Raw genomic sequence first — 22,525 nt, 5'->3', positions numbered from 1 at the left:
GGCTTTCCCAGTGCTGGAAAAGCTGTGCCTTGCCCATGGGACATGGTCACTGTGGCTGCTGGGACCCTGCTGTGTCTGGAGAGACATCTCTGCCTTGGCAACCAAATGCCCTGAAAGCTCACATGACTTTCCCCCACTGCCATCCCTTTGTTTTCAGACAGTCAAAGGGAGTAGAAAAATCTCCCTGAAATGGAGAAAGATAAATGGGATAGGAACAAACACTTGAAATACCTGTCTGTGGCACAAATAACCAGCACTCCCTGTTTTGCACTGAAGTGGCATGGCTTTGTTTGTAACTGCAGCTGAACTGTGATACTGTCGGAGAAGAATGGAAAGCAGAAGGAGGGAAGAAAGAATAGTAGTGATTTTTTTCTTTTTTTGTATTGTGTCAGGCAAGTCCTGATTCAGAAAAATGTTTTATGAATCTTTTTATGCTAGAGAGATTTAGAGCTCCCATTTCCTACGAAACACATTTGTAAGGCACATTTACATCTCTTTCATACAGCAGGATGTGTTTATGGAAGGGAAGTCTCATTTCCTTGGCTGACATCAATTCTCCTTTAAAAAAACCCCAGAATTTCTAGCCATAATACTTGACATAGAAAACTTGTCTGTTTATTCAGAGAGTTCAATGAGCTAGGAAGAGTGACACTTAAACTATAAACACAATAGTTTAGTTGACAATGTTATTAAATATTAAAGCCAATTTATGTAGGTGTCTAATCAAATAGCGGCCTCAGTCATCTTTGGGGACTGAAGTAAAATTTAGTTGTTGTTGACATTAATTGAATGAGCTGATCTAGTTATATAAAAATCACCCTACAACACTGAAATCAAACTTAGTATGAAAAGTTATTATCACATAGATAGGATGGAGCTGCCAGCTCCATACAGACAATATAATTGGTATTCTCAACTGCCTGCCAGTCTCCAGTTACATTTCTGGCTTAGCAAATGTAGCTATCATAAATGGCAGCATGCACTAGGCTTACAGAGTAAGAGCATTTACAATTTCATGGATAAAGAGGATTCACTGCCATAAGAATGTTAGAAAAAAGAAAAGTAAAATACTGAATATTTTTCTAAGTTAAACTGTTTTATTATTGGCTTAAATGCTAGGATACATAGAAAAACATTTAATGTCTCTATTTCTCCTCTAAATGTTACCAAAACATATCGAAAGAGGGCTCATTTTCATAAAATGTTGAGAAGATTGAGGAAAAAAAAAAGCCAACAACTATTGCAGACGTTGCTATTGCCAGAGCTCTATCTCATCCCCAAGGAAGAGTGGATTTTGGAGCTGAGGGCAGAGGGCTTTGGGGAAGCTCATCTGAGGGATGGGCAGGGTGTACCCAAATTTTGACTGAATACTTGTGTGCTAAGACAAGAAGTGTCTACATAAAGATTTTGTCCAAAAGTCGAGCAAAGAATTTGGAATCTTTTGCTAAAGGAGTTTGAATTGGGAAATGGGATGGCTTGCATTAATTGTGTTCACTCTCTTCATGGCACTGTAAAAACAGTAGAATTTGGATACGGTCCCTCTGACTGTTCAGAAGAGGTTTAAAAAAATTCAAAAAATAAAAAGGAAATGCAAGCCAAAACCATTTCATCATGCCCCATGTACAAAAGCATAAAGAAGTAGTAAATCACTGTTTCACTGACAAGAGTATCTCTGATCAAACATTCACTATGATAATAAAAACTGTAAACTTGTTTTAGGGAAAAAAATCAATATACAGATGAAGAGGACACTATTCATTAAAGGAGTAGCACATCAAGGCTTTCAGCATGCATCCTTTCTGTGTAATGCAGTGGACATGTGTTTGATGTAAGGTGCTGCATGGTTTTGTTGAGATTCAAGATGGGGAGCAGAGGGGAGAGGCAGGCTATGAGAGAGAGAGAGAGAGAGAGAGAGAGAGAGATAGGGAGAGGGAGAGAGAGAGAGAGAGCGAGAGCATTTGTAATGGCCAACACTCATTATCACAGGACTTAGAACAAAGATGCAGCATCTTAAGCTGTTATACATCAGTCCTTGAATGCCACATTAATTCTCTGTTCCACAAAAAAATGTGTAGCTTTATCTGAGAGAAATAACATTTTGGTAAAACACAGTGTCATGTGAATGCATTTTTCAAAGTCTGGAATAAACAAAGAAAAATCTTGCATTAAATTCTGTTTCAAGAGAAATGAAGTATGCATTCTGTGGATCCCTTAATTCTTATTCATGTTTCCAATCATGAACTCAGAAAAAAGAAAACAAACTCAAATAAGCAAAGGACAGGAGTCAGTACTGCATAATGTAAGAATTAAATCCAAAAAGGCATTATCAAAGCTCCCACGAAACTGAGAAACCGTATGACCAAATCCAAAGGACTTACATACTGAAAACTTATGCAGAGCTAAAGTACTTAAATTCAGAACAGTGACACCAAAATATGATTCTTATCTGCCATCAAGGTACTAAAAAAGAACTTTATATAAGAATTTAGGAGATTTTAAATGACTGTAATTTCTTTCCTGTGACTTACTTAACATTGCAACTGCAATAGAAACAACATTGATACAGAAATTAAATTAAAACCCCTGCGATCCAGTCTTACCTTCCTGATGCCTTCAGAAGGGTTTGATACACAATTATCTGCCCCATTATTCTTACTGATAGTCCTCCACAGTTCAGCAAATGTGTTATCCTGCTCCAAAGGGTTGGTCCCTTTTGCTTTAAAGTATTCATACACTGCTGAGTCCCTGACTGTGCCATAAGATATATCCATTTGTTTGGACAGATCCTGAAACGTTCTGAAATTGAAGCGATATTGAGAAATTAGTATTATGTAGTACATTAGCAAGATTTCATTAATTAAATGGTTTCTTTCAATGTCTGTCACCATCAGAAAGCACCCTCACCAAATAACATTTCCATATTTCATTCCTCATCATAAAGGAAAGCCAAGTAATTATTTAATTGTACTGAGTTGATATGATTTTAATTACACCCAAGCTCTTTTTCACCCCAGTGAAGATTTTTTTTTCTGATAGATAACTTTCATGTTAAATATGCCACCAAGGCTGCACAAGCATATAATGTGATAAAGACTTACCTGAACACAGGAAAAACTCAGATTATAAATATAAACTTCCAGCCCCATCAACTTCATAGAAATACCTTGCAGAATTCAGTGGAAGTAGTTTGCAGTTATACCAATGCTCCATCTCACTCCAAATCAATATGACTGTTTTAAACAAACAAATAAAATCTTGCTTCCAATTTCCACTAAGTCTCTCTCACTTTCTCTTTTCACAGCCTCTGGTAAAACAGGCATTTTTCATTCACACAGAGGCCTAACTTTCATTTACTCATCATATACAGCTCTGGAAGTGTAAATGGACCTCACCCCGAGTGGCTGCGAATGCACAATTTATTTTCAAATTGTACAGAATGTAATTCACTCCTGTTTTACAGCCTTTTCTGCACTGAAAGGTGTAAATCACTGCCTGCATCAATGAAAACCAGCCCAAGCTTCAAAACATTGAAGGTGGCATCACTGCCATCAGAAGCAGGATCCTGGCTGTTTTTTTGCCCCACTTTCAGAGGTTCATTCCTATTCCTGTGCCTTCTTCCTCTGCCCTCAAGTATCACCTCTGTGCTGTGCCACCCTCTGAGCATACAAACACACATTTGACCACTGATGACCACACACACCAGCAGGGACCAAACTGAAGCTCATAAATAATGGTTTCTTTTCTTTAAAATGCTTTATAAATGTGTGGTTTCACATATTAATAACATGTTTCTGATACAACCAACTAACATTGCTTGACATCAATTAAACTAAAGCAACCCTCCCTGCCTCACCCCATTTCTTTTTCCCAAAAACAATCCTCCAGAAACAAAAACTTCCTGATCAATAGATCTGAAAGGCCACCTCCCCCAGACCTCCAGCTCCTGGAGCCACAAAAGCAGAACATTTTGGCTTGCAGCTTGTGCAGATTTCTTCACAATGCTCCTGAGGGGCCTTCCCTTGGCCCATGAGCCAAAGCTGTTTTCCACAGCTGAAGACTTGTCATAGACAATATTTTTCTGCCACCCTCTTCCCTGTTTCACTGGGGAGATGGCACTGTTGACACCTCACACGCCTGTAAGATTCCCTGCTACACTATTTAAAGCAAAGCAATCTGGTCATATACACAATGCCCCATAAAAATACACAGAGAGCTCTTCCCTCTTCTCCCCAGCATCACCCCCAGGCCTCCCAGGTTTAGGTGCACAAGGTGCCCTTCTCTGGCACTCCTGGTGTGGGAGCCCTGTCCCCAGGCTGCAGCTCCAAGGGCTCCTCTCAGCACAGCCCCTGCCCCAAACTCTTCAAACTCACAAGCTGCTTCCAACAGTTTAAGTGGTTTAAGTTCTTAAATTGTGTTAAGGACTTTTTATCATTTTAAGCTGTTAAGCAGCTTTAAGACTGTGTGAACAGCTTCTCTCTATATACATTGCACACTTGTGGATTTGGGCTAACTCTAGGAGTTCCACCAAACCCCAATACTCCTGTTATTTCCCTAGCTCTATATGGCAATTGATAAAGTAGAAAACAAACACCCTGGAGGTTGTTGGAAACTCAAAATGCTAATGAAAAATGGGAGAATTTGTTCTGATTTTCTTTCTTTCTTTAATGATCCTGAAAGGTCTGTTCTGTTCCCCTAAATGTTTCCTGTACATTCTATGGAACTGTTTTTCCTCCAGTCTTAATCTACATGATTACATGCTGCATTTAGTTCTGCCTTTATTTTTTAAAGTAAGTTTCATCATATCCCAGGGAATTGTTTAAGCTCCAGGAATGGATGACTTGGCTGTTAAAAGACACATTTCTGCCTACAGGGCAAAGAAAGGTACTCAATACACACAGGAGGGTGTTCTGTGGCAACCCTTTCCCACCAGTTTTAGTGCAGAGATTTTGGTGTGTGTAGGAAAGCATGTTTGGTAGAAGTACAGTAGCAGAAATATGTTTAACTAATATACTTTAACACACATGTCAGGTGGTAAGGACTTTACAAATGCCTGCTCCTGATACCACTATTCTGTTTGAAAGTTTGAACATGAGGGTTTGGATAGTTAAAAAGAATTAAACTTGCAATTTTAATATTATCAGTATTTTCTGTTTTCCTTTATTGCCATGGAAGCTTTTACTCAGAAATATGCATTTTGTTTTAGCTAAATTGTACTTTATTGACAATCAGTATTTTTATTTTAACTAAATTACATTTTATTGACAATCAGTACTGCACAAAAGGACAGTACATGTTGCTTTACGAGCAGCACAGTTTGTTCAATTCTCTATGCATCACAGGGCAGAGAGAGCAGATCTGGGGTTTAAATCAAGTGCTTGCAATAAACAGACAAGCATAAAGGTGGCAGGGAGGGGAGCACAGTGATGGCCTGGCTGTGGGAGTAAGGTAACCCCTTTAGCTAGCAACATTTCTTTGGAACAGAAAATGTGGAGTAGTGTGTGTCCTAAGGATTTCTTGCAGTGCAATGTCTAATGTTTTAGACCACTTAACCAAAAAAATCTATCTCAGAAATTATCCTAACAGGGAGTGGTCCCAGCCACAGTTCTTACTCTGTATAAAAAATATCTCTGCTGTATTTCTGCACTGAAAGTGGAGGTGATGCTCAGCACATCCATAGCTAGAGAAGTGGTCAAAAGATTTCAGCATGGTGGGCATGGGCACATAAATAAATGATACTGGATGGAGATGAATTATCTCCTACTTTTTACAGGGTGGAGTAAGATAGTCACAAGGGTAGGTTTTAAAAACTGTTATTTTAAATCCCTCAAATTTGCCTTTGCCAGACAAAATCACTCACTGCTACTTTTCAGATACTGGCTGTATCTTACAGTTGTGTCATTCTCTAAAGGCGGCTGCTGCCATTGTTCTTAAGCTTTATTTGTGCAACCAGCTGTCAGCTGGACCCATCTCCTTTAGCCAGTCAAACTCTTGTCTCACTTTCCCATGGAAAAGATTTCATCCATTTAATATACAAAACTATTTGCAACAAAAATGTTTAGCATAACAAGATGCCCCATTAACCTTACCACCTCAGTTATTGGATCTCACAAGCCATTAAAGACTCTTTGTAAGTGTGATTAAAGATAAAGCCAGTAAAGCAGAAAAAGCCAATGTCCCTCACTTACTGTTACAGGAGCACAACTTCAATTTGTAGATAAATACATCTACTGTGTGATTGCTATAATTGACAAGTACATGTAAACCAACTGATTTAAGTAAATGTATTTGCAGTCAATCTAAAGAAAAATGTTGTCTTTTAAACCTATGTTACCAGCCAAAACAATTAATGCCCATATCTATGCCTGCTAGATGAACGCAGAACTGATACGTATTTCCAGTGGAATTACAATTACTTCATGCAGACTCAACTCAAAACTGGGTCTCTGCTTGTTTCGTGTGTTAGAAACTTATTGGCATAAAACAAATGCTGCAGAAGACACAGACAGGCAATACCAGTATTAGCACTTATGATTAGACCACTAGAACTAATTGCCAGAATAAAAATACTGGTTAAGATACTTTTTGAAGATGTTTTCTTACTTGTAAAAGCCTTGTGGAGTTGTAGATACACAGACTAAAAATATGCTGCCACTATTGGTTTATTTTACTCTGTTGCTTCTGTGTGTCCAAGATTTCTGGATGAATAATAAGTGACAGACTAAACTTGACACCAGGTGCTTTGAGGAAACTGCTGATCAATTAACTGAGCTGCAGGCACCTGGATCATCAGATGTGATCAAAGTATTTTTCAAAAGAAAAACATGTTCCTGTCATTTAAAAAAAAAAGAAAAAAAAATTTTTTTTTAGTGACCCTGAGAGTTTTGCTCAATGCAGCATAATATTCTAGGTGATGGCTGCCATAAAGATAAAGTGCACCAGAGATGATGAGACTTTTTAAGCTGCTCTGCCTAAATGAAGTCTTAAAAATGCATACATAAAATGTATAGCACAAGTCCTAAATTTCTATCTTTAAATGCCTTGAGGCTAATTTATTTTCTTTTAATTTTTTTTTCTCCAACAGTTAAGAATTCATTACATCTGCAGAATTAAATCTAAGTGCAGTTCCTAACAAGAAATGTTTTCTCCACACAATTACATGAGAGGGAAATATGTGGTTTATGCACTGGGAAAACAGTAAACCCAGAAAACTTCAAAGTAAAAACAGATGTATCTGAACTGATTTGACAAGCTTATACCAGCACTGTAAGCCTAAGAAACACCTATGAGCTGAAACCTAGAACATAAAATCCTATCTGAACAGAGATTTATTGGATAAAGTTATACCCTGTGGAAAGCAATGAGTTCAAAGAGAATTCTGCCTACTGTGAACTGCAGAAAAGTGCAGAATTTTGAGACCTAAAATTGCTGAGAACTCCTCCCTCCAAGGCAGAATGAGGACAATTAAGAAAATGGTGTTTGTTGTTATCACATCAATCCACCCACAGAGAGATGAACTTGGAAGCCAAGCAAGCATTGCCAGATCAGATTGTCATTTCTAGCTGTCCCCCAAGAGAAAAGAGTCTGCAAATCTGAATCAAGGTTGAAGAGGTACTGCAGTGGTACAAACAATGAGCAGATGCTCTACATGAGCACATCTTACCATTCAGAACCTCAGTCTGATCTGAGTCCTGATTAATTTTTAGATCCATTTATGAATCTGCAAGACAAAGGATTTAAGCCTCCATCCATTGTTCACAAATGAACAATCTTTGGAACTCCCATTTTAAGTAAAATTTATAAGTGGGTAGGGTAAAGCTTGTCTTCAGACATCAGAAACTGAGTTCAAACTTTCACAAAAAGACATTCTCTAGAGCTGGTCTACCCAAGTTGAACAGTTTAACTGGTTGAAGGGCTGAAGAAAAAAAATCCCTCTGCTATGGATATAAAGTACCACTAGGGGATGATAGTCTCATTGACTCAGAGACTTGTATGAAGACTGTGCTGCTAAATGCAAGATAAAAAAGCACAAGCCCACTTAAAATGGAAGAGAATAGCAGTTAGTGTCTCTAAACACCAGTGCAACTGGTATTTCATGAACCTTCAGCTGTACAAGAAAGGGCTGAACAATGAGGTAACATTAGAACTAATCTTTCTTTAGCACCTACAAGGCAAAAAAGTAAATATACTTAAAAAAAAGTATTATGACATAATTTGGTAGATTTTTAATGTTTGTTCCAGGTAAACATTGGAATGTTATTAGTGTGTATTAAACTGGACATACAAAAACTAAAAGATGGGCTACTTTAAAGATTGTTCTTAGTGGGGCCAATAAAACTGTTCAAGGTATTATTAGAATGGCCATACAGTTAGTACAGAGAACTAAAATTCACTTCTTATAACCTTAGACTTCAAGAGAACTGGGTCCATGATTTTCATTTGGGCATTAAATACTTAAATTAATCTTTAAATTATCAACTTCTCTATAGTGATGTGATCAAATTCTGCATTGTTCCATTTCACTGCAAGTCATTTTAAATGCTCTTAATTCTGTCTCAGTGCAGTGATGATGTGCAGAGCAACAGGTTTCTTCATCAAATACTCTAAGCAAAATTTTCATTTTAGCAACAGAGATAGTCCAGTAGAGATCAGCAGCAGTACTTGCATGCTTAGGTTACTTTTTTGGCTCAAGTCCTTCACCAGCAAATATATATTGCTTTATAATTCATATAAAACTCATTTTATCTGATCTCCAGGAAAAACACCATCCACTTTAAACAAAATCCTTAACAGAAAAAGCCTCTACAAGGGGAGCCATAAGTATTGACAGATTAAACTACACAGAATCAGTGGAGTTACAGCCCTTCACACCAGGACTGAACCTTTCCAAACCACAGCAGGAGACAAAGTGCAGACAGTCAGGGCTGTGTCTGCTCTTGTCCTCACCAGTGGGGCAGGAGCAGCTGCTACACAGCATTTCAAAGAAGCAGGGACTTTCCTCCAGTGGCAAAACCAATCAATTGACATGTGTCACAGAACACGTTGCCATGTCAACCCCCTCCTCTTCCTATAGTTAAAACAAATAGTGATTGAACTCCTCAGCAGGTAATGGCACTGCAGCAGCTTTTTTCATGCTTATAATGGTCACTGCTGCCAGTGTGGTGCTATCTCTGAGACTCTGACTGGATTGGGACTTACTGCCCTAAATTAGGTGCAACCAGAAGTAAAATGTAACATTCAGTTCTAGGGAGAGGATGCTAAAGCCAACTTTATTTCTGCCCCAGGAGGAAGGGGTTTGCTACACATCCTGCATGCTATGTGTGATGGCAGCAGTTCTGGCACCCACCCAGTGCAGCATCAGGAGCCCTTCTACTGCCCTTAAAGAAACTTCTTTTGTAGGCTTCCTAGCAGACTCAATAGATAGAGCAGTACTGCTGAGATCAGTGAAACCGGTCATGCACAAAAAAGCACATGCTCAAGGGTCCCAGCATTGGAGACAAAAACACAAACAGTAAGAAAAATGAAAAACAAAATAGCCAAATAATACATACACAAAGCACCAGAAGCATACAACTCATACAGCCTCCAAACTGATTTAATTGCTTTCAAACAACTTTCAGAAGCCTCTGATCCTACATGCAAAAGGAAAGACAAGTAAACTGCTTTCTTAACTCCTGACATAGCACTGACTTCCCTGCAGAGTGAGCGTTTTCACTGGGGCTCTATTCCTGCAGAGCTACTGCATGATCAAGTTTTGAAAGAAGGGCACAAAGAGAATGTAAACCCATTGAAATGCAAAGACAGTCAAGCCACTAACAAATTATACACTGTCATGTTTATGATTTTAGCAGTAATTAATTACTAGCTACACACATTGTATTGGCAAAACATTTGGAGGCTATGTGTACTTTCTAAGAGTCTGAGATGCAGCAGAAATACATTCTAATACCAGCACTTGAACTTCCACTTTTGATTTACCAATCTCAGAACAATCAGCAGCACTTTCACTGAAGTCAAGTGTGGAGGATGCAGGACAAAACCCCTAAAAGCAGACTGTGTCCCATTGCTCACAGAAGTTCTTAGTATCTCCCAGCAGTTTATTTAGGAAACATGCCCATTTTCAAAATTTTAACACTGTTTCTGGCTACAAGAGTCAAATTTGGATCCAAAAATCAAACTGGATTCTCATCATAATCAGTAAAACAGGTTCTTCTGTAAACAAAATTAAACCTCTGGGTATTCCTATCCATTGCTATTTCTAAATTATGCCCTCAGGACCACCTCAACTACTCCAATCATCTGCAGTGATCTGTGTGAGTGTGACTTGACTTGTCACTGGATCCTAGAAGTCCATTTTGCCTAGAGCTGATGCTGGCTCTTCTCCAGCACTGCACATAAAGAAATCTGTTAAACAGATAGAAATAAGCTAAGCATCTCCTGATTGCCAGTCCAGGGTTTCTAACTATATTTCCAACCTTTCTTCTCTCCAAAACTCCTCCAGGCAATAAAAGCATGTCACTTAGATTGCTGATTTTTTTTCATTAACTTATTTATAATTTACTTTTTCTTTCTCAATGTCCCATGTTTTCTGAATTGTTAGCACATTGTAAGAAAACATGATGGGCCTTACAGTATAAGTTATGATTCTGTTGCTTGAAATGTTTTCAAAACCACAAAATTGTGTAATAAACTATTCCATTAACAGTGATAACAATGAAAACTAGTTTCTGAGCATTTGCATCTCAAAGCTGGATCCACTGGGGCCCCATAGTTTGTGATCCCTGGATGAAGTTTCTCACAGCTGAGCATTTATGATTGCATATGAATTCATCTGACGTCTAACTAAGAGAGTCAAGTCAGAGGGCAGTCTTTCCTTTATATTTACAAGGGCTATTTACAGAACCTTCTTCACTACACCATTTTTCCATATTTTTAAAAACTTAATAACCTTAAGATATTTCCCAGTTTGCCCACCATGTTTGTAATCTAACCATGAAAAGTATCAGACTGACAAAGAGACATTCTGAGCTTTTAACACATTAGAGTTTCTTTTAAGATGCAGGCCCAGGATTTCAAAGTCTGGAGCTTTAATTTGTATGCTCAGATCCACGTTTAAACTGCTACATGACTGGGCAGATCTTCAGAACAGATCAAGGGAAGATTTGGCACAACAGCACATCTGTGCAACATTGGCAGATTCAGTTTTAAGTCTGAAAAGGGATTCAGAGCAACTATGAGCAGTTGCTGTTCACCCTGCAAATCCAGAATAATCAGTCCTACTAAAAAATCTGGGTAATCCTAGATCCTTGATCCACACTCCATATTCCATCCAACAGTGAGAAGGAAATAAAAATGCAAAGAAAAGGTAAAAACATGTCAAGAGCATGTTTGGAGGAAAAAATACTCCTGTTTGGACTTCCTTTGAGTATTTCCTTTCTTTACTTTTAAATCACTTTGCCATTATGGCCTTTCTTTGAGAAGCTCAAAGGGTTAACATGTTAATTAAAGCAAGGTATTCTACTCCTTAAATTATTAATAAAAATAAAAAAATGCAGCTGGTGTTTAAAAGCACCTTGGTCCCAACAGCAGGTTTTAGTCTCTTCACCTAAATCAAACATATCATAAAGTCGGCATGAAAATCATATTGTCTGAATCAAACACATCTGGCAACTGACACATGCTTTTACCTATAATGAAAATAACAAACTACCTATTACATATGCAGATGTACTTTAAATTGTTTGCTACGCTGATGTCTTCTGCAGCTCACATTCAGAAGCTAAAAATCCTAATGAAGATTAATGATTAAGATCGAGAAGGAAGAAATTGCTTTCTTCCTTTTCCATTGCTGTTCTAAGTACTGATAATGCTGCTGTTCTGTTTTGTGCTCAGATGACAAAGAGTAGCTTTTTAATTAAATTGAGTGGGCAACAGATAAGCTTGGCTTCTTGGTGCTGGCTTATAAAGCCTTTACTCGGGGTTAGTGGTACTTTGTACAATGACTGTTAGGATATCATTAAAGCCCATGAAATCCCAGTGTGGACCAAGGTCCTACACAACCCTTTATTAAGTTTTGATTTATCAGGAGTCCTGCATGTCAGCAGTCTCACAGCTGGGGTGGAGGGGCTGGATGAATTCAGATCTGTCAAAGGTCCAATGTGACGCTGGAAAACAGCTTCACACCCTTCCCTTACCACAGGGAGCAGAGCAGAAGCTACCACTGTTGACAGAAGGAAGAGAAGAAAACAGAGGGACTCTGAAGAGGCACCTTGATTGCTAGAGCATGTGCTGCATACCCCTGGGAAATCAAAACATAGGGCTCTTCATTAATACTGAAAGCACATATAGCATTCATCAGTTATTACTGACGTCGAAAGTGCATGCACTACATATGCATATTTCAAAGGCTGCAGGCACACATGCCTGTTTCTCAGAGGACCCAGACTGAGCACACTGTGTATGGTGCACTTCCAATCTCATCCTGATGTACAGGAAGGCAACCAGGAAGGGAGACCTCAGCCTTTGGCCTCTCCTTCTCCTCACCCTGAACACAAGTCTCTTTGAATACTGAATCTCATACTAGAAAGCACCAAAAAAGCACATCAAAAACCACTGGCTGCTCATTATATTGAGATTAATTAGTTTATTGGGCAGCCTAATTATATACCTTGAAATATGAGCTTGGAAATTGCATTATTGCCATATGTAAGAAACACAGTGTTTAACATCCACCCCATTCTGACTGATGGTTTTCTATTTTCTAGATAGACATGACTACTCATAAATCAATTAAATTAAATCAGTGGCACATTCTCTCAGGCTGGTTTTAATGGTTTAGAAGGCAAAACAACTTCAATGCCTGTGATTACATTTCTTGTAAAGCAACAAACTTTGTCAGCTGTATCAAAACAGCTTTTCTGAGGCAATGCCATTCTCTCCCTCATCTCCAGATGAGTCTGGAAACACTCCTGTATTATACTATAAAGGAGCACACATGCAGAAGAAGAGAACATTGCTCAGCAAGGCAGATGAGCCCAGGAAATGGAAAGAAAACATGCAACCCTTCTCTTAGCAACACAGTATTCCAGAAAAGTTGTTTTTTCTCTCCAGAAAATATTTTGCAAAGTAAGAACTGAGAGTATAGCACTCATGGTAATAAACAGTAGTATCTTACTTCCCAAGGAAAATAAATTCCTTTCTCCCCTAAACAACCATGACCTGCATTGATTAAAATTGTTTTGCTAGGCTTTTATTTTTCAGTTTGGTTTGTGGGTTTGTTTGTTTTGGGTTTGTTTTTACATCATCAGGAATACTTTCTAAATCTCCTTATAAAGATATTCAATTTTTAAAGCCTTTCTTTAAATGGCAAGTTTACAGATTTCCACTTCATGGCAAGATGGTCGATAAATATTTTAGAATGTATTGGAACAACTTTTTTTTTCAGTAGATGAAATATCATCCTATACATCAGTGAAGGTGCTAAGAGTGTCTGGTGTGAGAATGAATGCTCTTCTATAATGGAGACGTTAATGAGGGGAGTGGCTATTTTAGATCTGATAGATTTAAATGGAAATGTCAAAGAGAAAAGCATCCAGATTAAAAATGTTTGCAAGATGTTGGAGTTTAATATCCTGAGGCAGAAGAAAAACCCAAACAAGATTAACAATGTAAAAATACTATATTTCAAAAGATCAGATTCAACAAACATCAAGAACTAGAGAAGAAAATCTCTTGGGGTGTTGCTTTAAAGGATAAAGGATACAGAAGGGCTGGCAATTCCTGAAAGATACCGTATCAAAAACACATATACAAACTATCTTAACATGAGGGACTATTAAAGCAATTACAAGAAACTGCAAGGGCTTCTGCAAGAGCTCTTTCAGGACCTAGAAAACCAAAATAATTCTCTTTAAATTTTAAAGAGTAGTGCAGCCATTGGACTAGCTAACCATACATACTATAAATGTATGGGAATTGTGCAAATGCACAAGATAAAAAGAATAAAGAAGCAAACATAAATCCTTCTCACAACACCAATAAATTTAGTTTGCATGATTTGTCACTGCAGAAAGCTATTTGTGTCAGCCCTTGACTGAAGTTCCAGTGTCCAGAGCAGAAGATGGGAAAATTACCTTTGCTGTTAGATGGGTGAGAAAATCTAACACTGAACAATCATGGCACAAACATGACAGAACCACTGTTCATATGGCAATGTTGGCGAGGAATTGTGCAAGGTGAGAAGACAGGTTTTTTACATAAACAAATGAAGCAGTTCCCAAAATATTTCAGGAGATTAGCAGAGTTGGAAGCCTATTCATGCCCTGTCTGAAGTGACAGTAATTAAAAAAACAGGTACAACTTCTCCTTCTTATAAGTGAGAACAGTGACCTTCAATTTAATCTCATGGTTTTGCAGGAATGAACTTACTGTGATTAAGTGTTTACTAACTATTGGTAGTTTTGTGAATACAATTTATTTCTTCTGGCTTCAGGAATGCTCTCAGAGAGACCTTCTGGCAATTTGGAAAGCTATGCAGTAATATTCACTATATTATCCTCTAACTGAACCTGCATGGCTTTTATAATAGGGCCCACTGTTACACAGATGGTTCTGACCAGTACAGATAAATGATATAAAATACATGTTAATTTACAGGGTTTTCGTTTGGTTTGGTTTGGTTTGCAGGCAGCTGCTTCACTTCACTATGTCATTAAGAGATCTGCCTCAAAATGTGGAAAAAACCCCCCACTGGCCAACCTCTTTAATGGTTGAGACACAGGATTATTTCCAAAAGAGAATTCTCTATGGAGTTTTTCTTCTTCCTCTGTTTTTGTGTTTAGAGATGATGGATTGAGCTGTTAGGAGTTGTCTGAAGCTTTAAGGCCCTTTCTGTTTGATTTGCTATAGTAATAATTATTTTGCTTTTTTAATATCCTGCTATATTAGATGCTATTAGCAGTTCATATAAGACATTAAATCAGCTTCTTTAGAGAAAAAAATAATAGAAATCTAAGTATCCTATTGAGCAAAAATCTTCTATTACTGTACTGTTCTTCTGTTACTTCTATTATGTATTGTTATCCCTTAGGAGTCACACAGAAAATACAACCTGACAAAATAAGTCATAGGTGCTATCCATGTAATAAAAAGAAACCTCATCCTACAACAAGGAAGGTGTAAGTCAGGGGCCAGAGGGATTGAATGCATGCAGAAAGCAAACAGCTCCTCTGTGGACAGCAGGGGAATAACCTATATTAATGTGAGACAATCTGACCCAAAAGGTGACTCTGTCCGAGCCAAGGAGTACCAAGTATCAGATTTAAACCAATCCTTGTACATTTTGATGGGCTGTCCTGAGGGCTGCTACTCTTGTGAGATTTTTCTCCTTTCAAAGCAAAAGAAAAAAATAATAAAGATTTTATTACCTGCACAGATGGTAGATTTTGCTAATGTTATATCCAAACCATTTTCTTCTCTAAACCGTGCATGCATCTGAATTTTAATGCCTCAACCCACCTCAGCCACAGAACTTCTCAGTAACCAGAACAAATGAAGAGATGCTATGATACAGGTCTCTCAAAAGTCAAGTTGGAGAGGTGTGGAATCACAAATCTCTTGGTTTGCCATTGATCTCCAATCTACACCACATTTTTTTATGGCAACTGGGGAGATAGAATGCAAGCTTGATTTTCAGCTGTGCATTCTCATTTTTCTCAGAAAAATGTCCCTGGGAAATATTTGCACTTAGATGCTTGCCTGCTTGTTCAATTAGAGGAGCAATTAGGATCCATTTTAAACCGTGTTTGAGCGGCATATGCCAACATTCAGAAAGCTTTTCAAAAGGCTCCAGACTCTGTGGCTTTCCAGGCAGCACCCACTGGGCAGCACCATCAATAGGAGTGAAATGAAAAGACAAACAATGGGAGCTGGAGCACTGGCAGCAGCCCAGAGCCTTGTCCTGAGCAGAGCCTGAAGGCAAATGCTGGCAAGCTCTGCCCCTGAGCACTGCTGCCCTGCTGCACAGAGCTTTTCCCAGGAAATGCACAGAGAGGGAATGTTCTGGAAAGGAAAAAAGTTTTGAGTTCTTGCATCTTTCTTATATACTTTTTTAGCCTTTGTTTTTATGGAAGGACTTAATGAAGTTATTTAATGATTGAAGCTTTTCCTCACAGGCCTTTAATGATAATCACAATAATTATTTTTTATCATGCTCATTCCTACATGCCTCCTGCCAACATGCCTGAGGTGCTGCACAGACATTGCAAAACACAGTACAAATTAAACATAACAAAAGAAAATCCAATGAAATATTTAAAAAGACACATCTGATATTAACAAGAGAAAGGCTGTTCTCAAACTTGAGGAATTTCAAGATAAAATTGCTGTGAATACTTAGGGATTCTGGTGAGGTTCTTGCCACCAACCCTATCAAATCCACTTAACTACAATGGATGAAATGTTTGTTCTTTTCCCTCTGGCTGGCATCTTCCAAGTACTCTTCTCATTTTATTATAAAATATTTTGAGATTGCTTCTGCTTTGTATGCAACCCAGAAAATATCTTTTTTTGATACCTGCAGTGCTACAGTAATATGGTCATTTATGGCCATCAACTTTAAAACAGCTAAACTGACAATATGCCATTTAAGAAAATATTACTCCATACAAATATTACTACTGTGTTATACAGAAAGAGAAACAAGACAGAGAGGAGGCTAAGCTTGCCAAGATCAAACAAAGCTTGTGATAGAAAAAGAATTTGCACCCAAGTCTTCCTAGTGCTGGCCTATCACCCCAACTAAGCTGCTCTAAATCTTCAGCTGTCACCAAAACACAAGAAATAGGGAGATTAAAATACAAATAAGTAAATCTGAAATCATGAAACAACAGCTGAGATCTTAAAGCAGATAAATTATGCATTTGTACACAGTTCATGAATGCATATAGTACGGATGCCTCCCAAGGCATCCATAGCATGTACAAATTAAAGGATCAATTTGATAAAAAATTTAAACTCTTTTGCATTTGAAATTAGAATACCTTTTTCATGTCCTATTTTTCTTGCATGATTCTTAGCCTCTTGTCAGACAAGCTTTCCTAAACCTGAGTTTCAGAATATCTGTGCAGCTATTGAACTGCGTGTAGTCTGCTTGTTAACAAGAAATGAAGCTGGAATGTAAGTCACTGCTAATTAAACTCATAATTACAAATGGAAGGTCAGACAGCAGATCCAAGAGCTGTTTGAAAATGTAATAAGACAAAAGAAAGAACAAACCCGCATGTAATAATTCTGCCTTACTTGGTAGACTGACCCATTAGAAGACTCCTCAGCTGCACACAGTACTGCAGACAAATATTAGAATAGTAAATGCAAATCATTTAGGTTTAAACTTAAACAAGTTTGTTGAGGATTAGCACAGGTTCTAAACATTACCTAGATTTCTTATTAAAAACAAAAATTGAGAATTGATTATTTACAAAGTTAGAACATGGATCACAGCTTCCTAACCTGAACTCCAAAATAGTTGGCACCAGTAGTTGTCTTCCCTTTTTCATACTGAACTAGGTAACATCTCTCTCCTCTGGCCATAAGGGGTCAGGAAATCTGCTTGATGTGTCACTGCCCTGCCTGTGGATGTCCATACACACAGAAATCCTGAGGTAACCACAACATTGCCTTTGTTCCCTGGCTGGGAGGTGGGGCACAGAGAAGACAGAAATGCAGGACGTAATTTGGACAAAGGGATTGAGAAGCAGCATTAAAAGATCAATGGGGAGCAAAAGCACCAACCACTAGCAACTGAAAAATTGAGGGCAGCCAAGGAAGGTACACCAAATTTCTTGTCAGCTTTGACCTTCTGAGGGGATAGCGGATGTCATGTGCGTCTCAAACTCCATGTTTGGACCCACCCCACCACCACGTGACACCAGGATGAATGATGGGCACACAGGACACATGAGGAGCAAGGAAGCACTTGCTGTCACTCCAGACCAGAAAGGCAGTGCCTCTTCTTGTTAGCACACTTGAGATGAAGCCCTTGACGTTTCGAGAAAATCCAAAGAGAAGAATAGTTTTTCTTTCCAAGTTAAGCCTGGGATCTAGACACCTGGACAAAAAATTCTATTCAGGATTTACAAAGTAACTGTCAGGAAACAAATACAGGTGGCAGATCAAAGCTGCTTTCTGCCATTCCTCCTACACTGGATATTTCACCTTTCTATGAGCCACAGGAAGCCTCTGAAACTCACAGCAGGGTGGAATAGCCTTGTGAGACTTGCCGATGCCAGATATAAAAACCAAAAAACAGTATTCCCTTATCAGCAGGCTTTCATCTGACACGATAATTCTAAAAGTCTGCCTTCCAACAGTTCAACTTCACTTCAGTGAATGTCTCACCAAGCCCATTCTAATAAATATTGTTTATGATTTCTATGACACACTTGTGTTGCTGTGAAATTGTGGAGGCAGTGATCACTGGGTTGATTGACACCTAGTTATTCAATCAAACATACTTCTATTTCACTAGTCACAGACCACACATGCCAATTTGATACTGAAACAATTTCTATTAGGCATTTTAGAGAGGGCTTCAGAAGAAAATCAGTCTTGTAATGAAAATCTTAACTATGCTGCAGCTACTGCAGCATCATAATACTTATTACTCTCCTGCTGGCAATTTGGAGTCAGCAGCACTGAACACCAGAGGACTTCTCTATGGAGGGAGAGATAACAGCAGACATTTACTGAAAGGATGGGGGTTGTTTTCTCTTAACAATGGAAGTGTACACAGATAGATTTGGTAGTTCTCAGCTGGTGAGCAAATATTCAGCTCTAGCTCATTGTAGCTCTTTGGGTGGGAAAAATTGATTTCACTGAAGTATTCCTTTCTGGGTTCATGAAAGGCAGAATGCAGGCAAGCTGAGTGGCAGAGTTAGGCAAAAACATTCGCTGCACATCATATGATGTGAAGCCAGCTAGAACGGGGAGCTGAGGCGCAAGGCCACGATTAATTCATGAAAGGCAGTCATTTACTTTCTCAGAAAAAAATACTTGTTCTAAATCTGACAAATTATTTTATAAGCTGTTTCGCCTAAAGAGTGGGGACATGGAAATCATAGCTCAGAGATGGACAAAGGTCAACACAAGTTTCCAGAGAAACTATTTCTTTGCCCCACCTCCTCTCGCCAAGGCACTTCAGGAATGATTTGGGAACCTAAACCACAGCGTCCAGGACCACTTTTGACATCAGGCAATATGAACTCTCCACATTGTGGCTGAAAACACCCACTAGAGATCCTTGCCCCTACAGCCAAGTAGGTGGAACACAGGCATTGAAACTTCTGGCAACTTAAATTTCCTTTTGGCATTTACTTTCTGGCACCTGAAATACACTGCTGATGTTTTCTTAATTCTACATCCTCAACTTGTATTAGGGGATGTGATAAAGGGACCTGGGAAGTGGCAGCTACCATTAGGTATAGAAAGGCATTTAATTACTATTCTCCAGCTATCATCTCTAGCAGTAGAAGGGTGCCTGAGTTTAATACTTGTGAAACAATTCTGAGCAGGTCCTTTACCCAAAAAAACTTATCTCCTCAAGATTCTTAGCAATGTCCTTTCATTTTAATAAGAAGGGGATTTAAAATCCCTTGTAAATGTTGTAACAGCTCATACTCAAAGGCTTCCTCTAAAAATCCATAGTTCTGCTCTTAAACCTCTTTTTTTCTGGAGATTCCTCATGTAATTACACTGCAACTTTTGTCCTTCTCTGAACTTTGCTGAGTTTTGGAAAGTACTGATTAGACCAAACAGAAAATTTCTTCTGCAGTGAAAGAAATAGAACCTTCAGACATTTTTAAGAATATCATTAGTCAAGCTTTCAGGATAGCTATTTGTGTCCTGCTTTTCAAGAGCAATTTATTCACTGAGCTTAACCTTCTTTCCAGTACATCGAGGCATCATACATGGATAGTTTTATTCTACATAGTTTCTCATGGTATTTCCAGAAATTACTTGGAGTATTTATTTGTGTTACTGCTGAGACCCATTTATTATGGCCAAACTAACAGAAAGTGAATTAAAAACCAAAGCCTGTTAAGGTTTTGGCCTGGTATAATGATGATGATGATGTTGATGATATATCCACACAAAGCATTACATTATCTGCAAATGAACATTGGCAACCTAAAAATTGGAAATTCTGTTGAACTCATGTTTAGAAGAAATTGACTTATGTTCTTCTGTGCAGAAACCACAAGTGCCAGCCTCACCTCAGTGACAATTCTTCTGTTTCAGGAAGAGAACACAAACATTCAGTGCCAGTCTTCCCAATGCAATCCCAAATAAGAGCAGCAGCTTAACTGTGCCAGCCTCTAACACCTGAAATTCTTGGCTCAGCACTTTCTAGAAGAAGAGCCTGTGCTGCACTGCTACTGCTCCACTCCATCACTACCACATCAAACATGAGATATCAGGCTCTAACCTTGTCAGCACTGAGTGTGAAATTTCAATGGCCCTCCCAGTACTTCACACCAGCGTGAAGGTGGAAATTCTGTCCACATTTTGTGAGAAAAAAAATGAAAAGCTTCAACCTTTAAATTTGCAGGAAAAAACCCCCAAGTTACACACACACACAAATTACAACCAAACAACCAGCAGGACATGAGAGACCTCTCTTCTGGAAAAATACAGAACTAAAGTGCCATTGTCCCCTCCATCAGAACTGCTTGAGGGCTGTTGGAGTGAAGGTGAAGAGGGCGAGAGGAGAGAAAAACAGCCACTGCAAATAAGCAGAGTATTTTATTAGAGAGTTATCTCCTTCTTGCAAGAATGAGCACTGAAATGGATAATACCTTCCTGTGAAATCCAGGTTTCCAGCTTCGTGTTAAGAAGAGGCTCTTACCGTATGGGATTATCCATCCTTGATACTGTGAGAAATGCTGCTAAATTCGCTGTGTAGGAAGAGCACACAATAAGGGTGAAGAGCCACCAGCTTCCCATGACAATGCGCATCGCCACAGAATTGACAGTGGATTCACCCCCTACAAATAAACAGAGAAATGGAGGATATCTCAGCAGCTTCCATTTGCAATCACCCTCTGTGTGCCCATGTATGTTGAACTTTCTTGAGTTCCTCTCTGCTTCCCCTCCAGTCTGCCCTTTCACTGTGGGAAAAGCACTGCTTCTGTTAAGGCTGAATTCACAAGTATTTTTTCCAGTCTTCCTCTTGCCCTAGACAGTGTTCTAGAAAATCATCTTTCTAAATATTTCCCTTGAGAATTATTGAGGATCAAATCTAAAGAACATGAAAAATGTTCTAAATAAAGTTGAATAGTTAAGCACAACTAATATGCAGGAATTAAATCATTGTTCAGATTATAGTAATATTCTGTTTTCAATTACCCTTTCAGAATTGGAAAAAACAGCCCCACAGAACTGCCTAATGGTTTGTGTGCTATCTTTGCTGTATTTAAATCTGCAAAGACTGAAGCATTAGTGTCATTACTTGTTACCCTTTACAAGATTTCAAATCATGTGAAGGTTTCTTTCCAGCAGTCTTCAAACACAGTTATGCTTGAGTATCATTGGAGACTAAAGCTCACCATAGAGCTGGTTCTACTTACTTCAGCATATGTTTGTGCTGATTATATTTTACTGCAATTAAACCTATCAAGGCTGCCACCTTAATGAGATGAGGGACCAAGTTTCACAGCAATAGGATGGATTTTCTAGCTGAAGCTTTAGAAGCTTGCAATCACAATAAAAAATGCAGAAAAAAGTTAACAACTTTACCCATATGTCAGCATTCAATAACACCTGCCTTCCAAGAATACAACTAACATTCTAGATATGGCACAAAACCTGTGTGGGCAGTTTTGTAAACAATTAGTTACAAAAATGACTTTGTTAATGGGAGCAGTCCTATTGAATTCAGTAGGATTCATCCTATACCTAGAGATTCCTGACTGTAAAGTTAGTTACACACTCTGTTCCAACAACCAAGAGACAAACTATCTCACATGAGTTCAAAAACATATATATTTCTAAGTCATTCATTTTTTCATCAAAATGCATTTCACTGCTCCAGTGGATACAGCTGACACATTTCTATTTTCATTTATACATTAAACAATTAAAAAGGTGCTAGCTTCAGAGCTGAAGAAGTGCTGCAATTCTGCACCAAACAGCTCTGGAGTTTATTTCCAATGTAACAATTTTCACAAAGAGCAAAACCCTGCATGTGCTTTTTCTGGACTTACTGAGAGACAGAAAAGGCATAAAAAAAGACATAAAGCCTCAAACTTGCCTACCTTTCCCTCTTTTGCTCAGCTGAGCTAATAAAACATAGTACCTGCCCATTCTGTTGCACCTTTAGCCCACTGTGGGCAGGGCTGAGCTGCCTGTGGCTGCTGGTCAGTACCTTGCTGCACAAAGGCTCCGTACACGACCCAGATGGCGCTGTGCAGGGTGGAGGACACGGAGGGGCTGGGCTGCGCCGTGCCCTGCGCCCGCACTGCCTGGATGCGGT

General features: G+C 38.7%; 1 protein-coding gene across 1 annotated transcript in view; it reads right to left on the bottom strand.

Annotated features, from left to right (window-relative positions):
- Positions 1–22,525, bottom strand: part of GRID1 (glutamate ionotropic receptor delta type subunit 1) — a 478,229-nt gene that overhangs the window by 23,987 nt on the left and 431,717 nt on the right. Inside the window, exons 17-19 of the mRNA XM_005417309.2 lie at positions 22,418–22,525; positions 20,900–21,038; positions 2,601–2,796 (exon numbers count right to left, since the gene is read on the bottom strand). Coding sequence (XP_005417366.1) covers positions 2,601–2,796; positions 20,900–21,038; positions 22,418–22,525 — 443 coding nt within the window. The remainder of the gene's footprint in view (positions 1–2,600; positions 2,797–20,899; positions 21,039–22,417) is intronic.

Source organism: Geospiza fortis, unplaced genomic scaffold, assembly GCF_000277835.1.
Source record: "Geospiza fortis unplaced genomic scaffold, GeoFor_1.0 scaffold130, whole genome shotgun sequence".
In the NCBI taxonomy this organism is placed as follows: Eukaryota; Metazoa; Chordata; class Aves; order Passeriformes; family Thraupidae; genus Geospiza; species Geospiza fortis.
The sequence above is the reverse complement of the archived record's forward strand: the minus strand, read 5'-3'. Positions and strand labels throughout refer to the sequence as shown.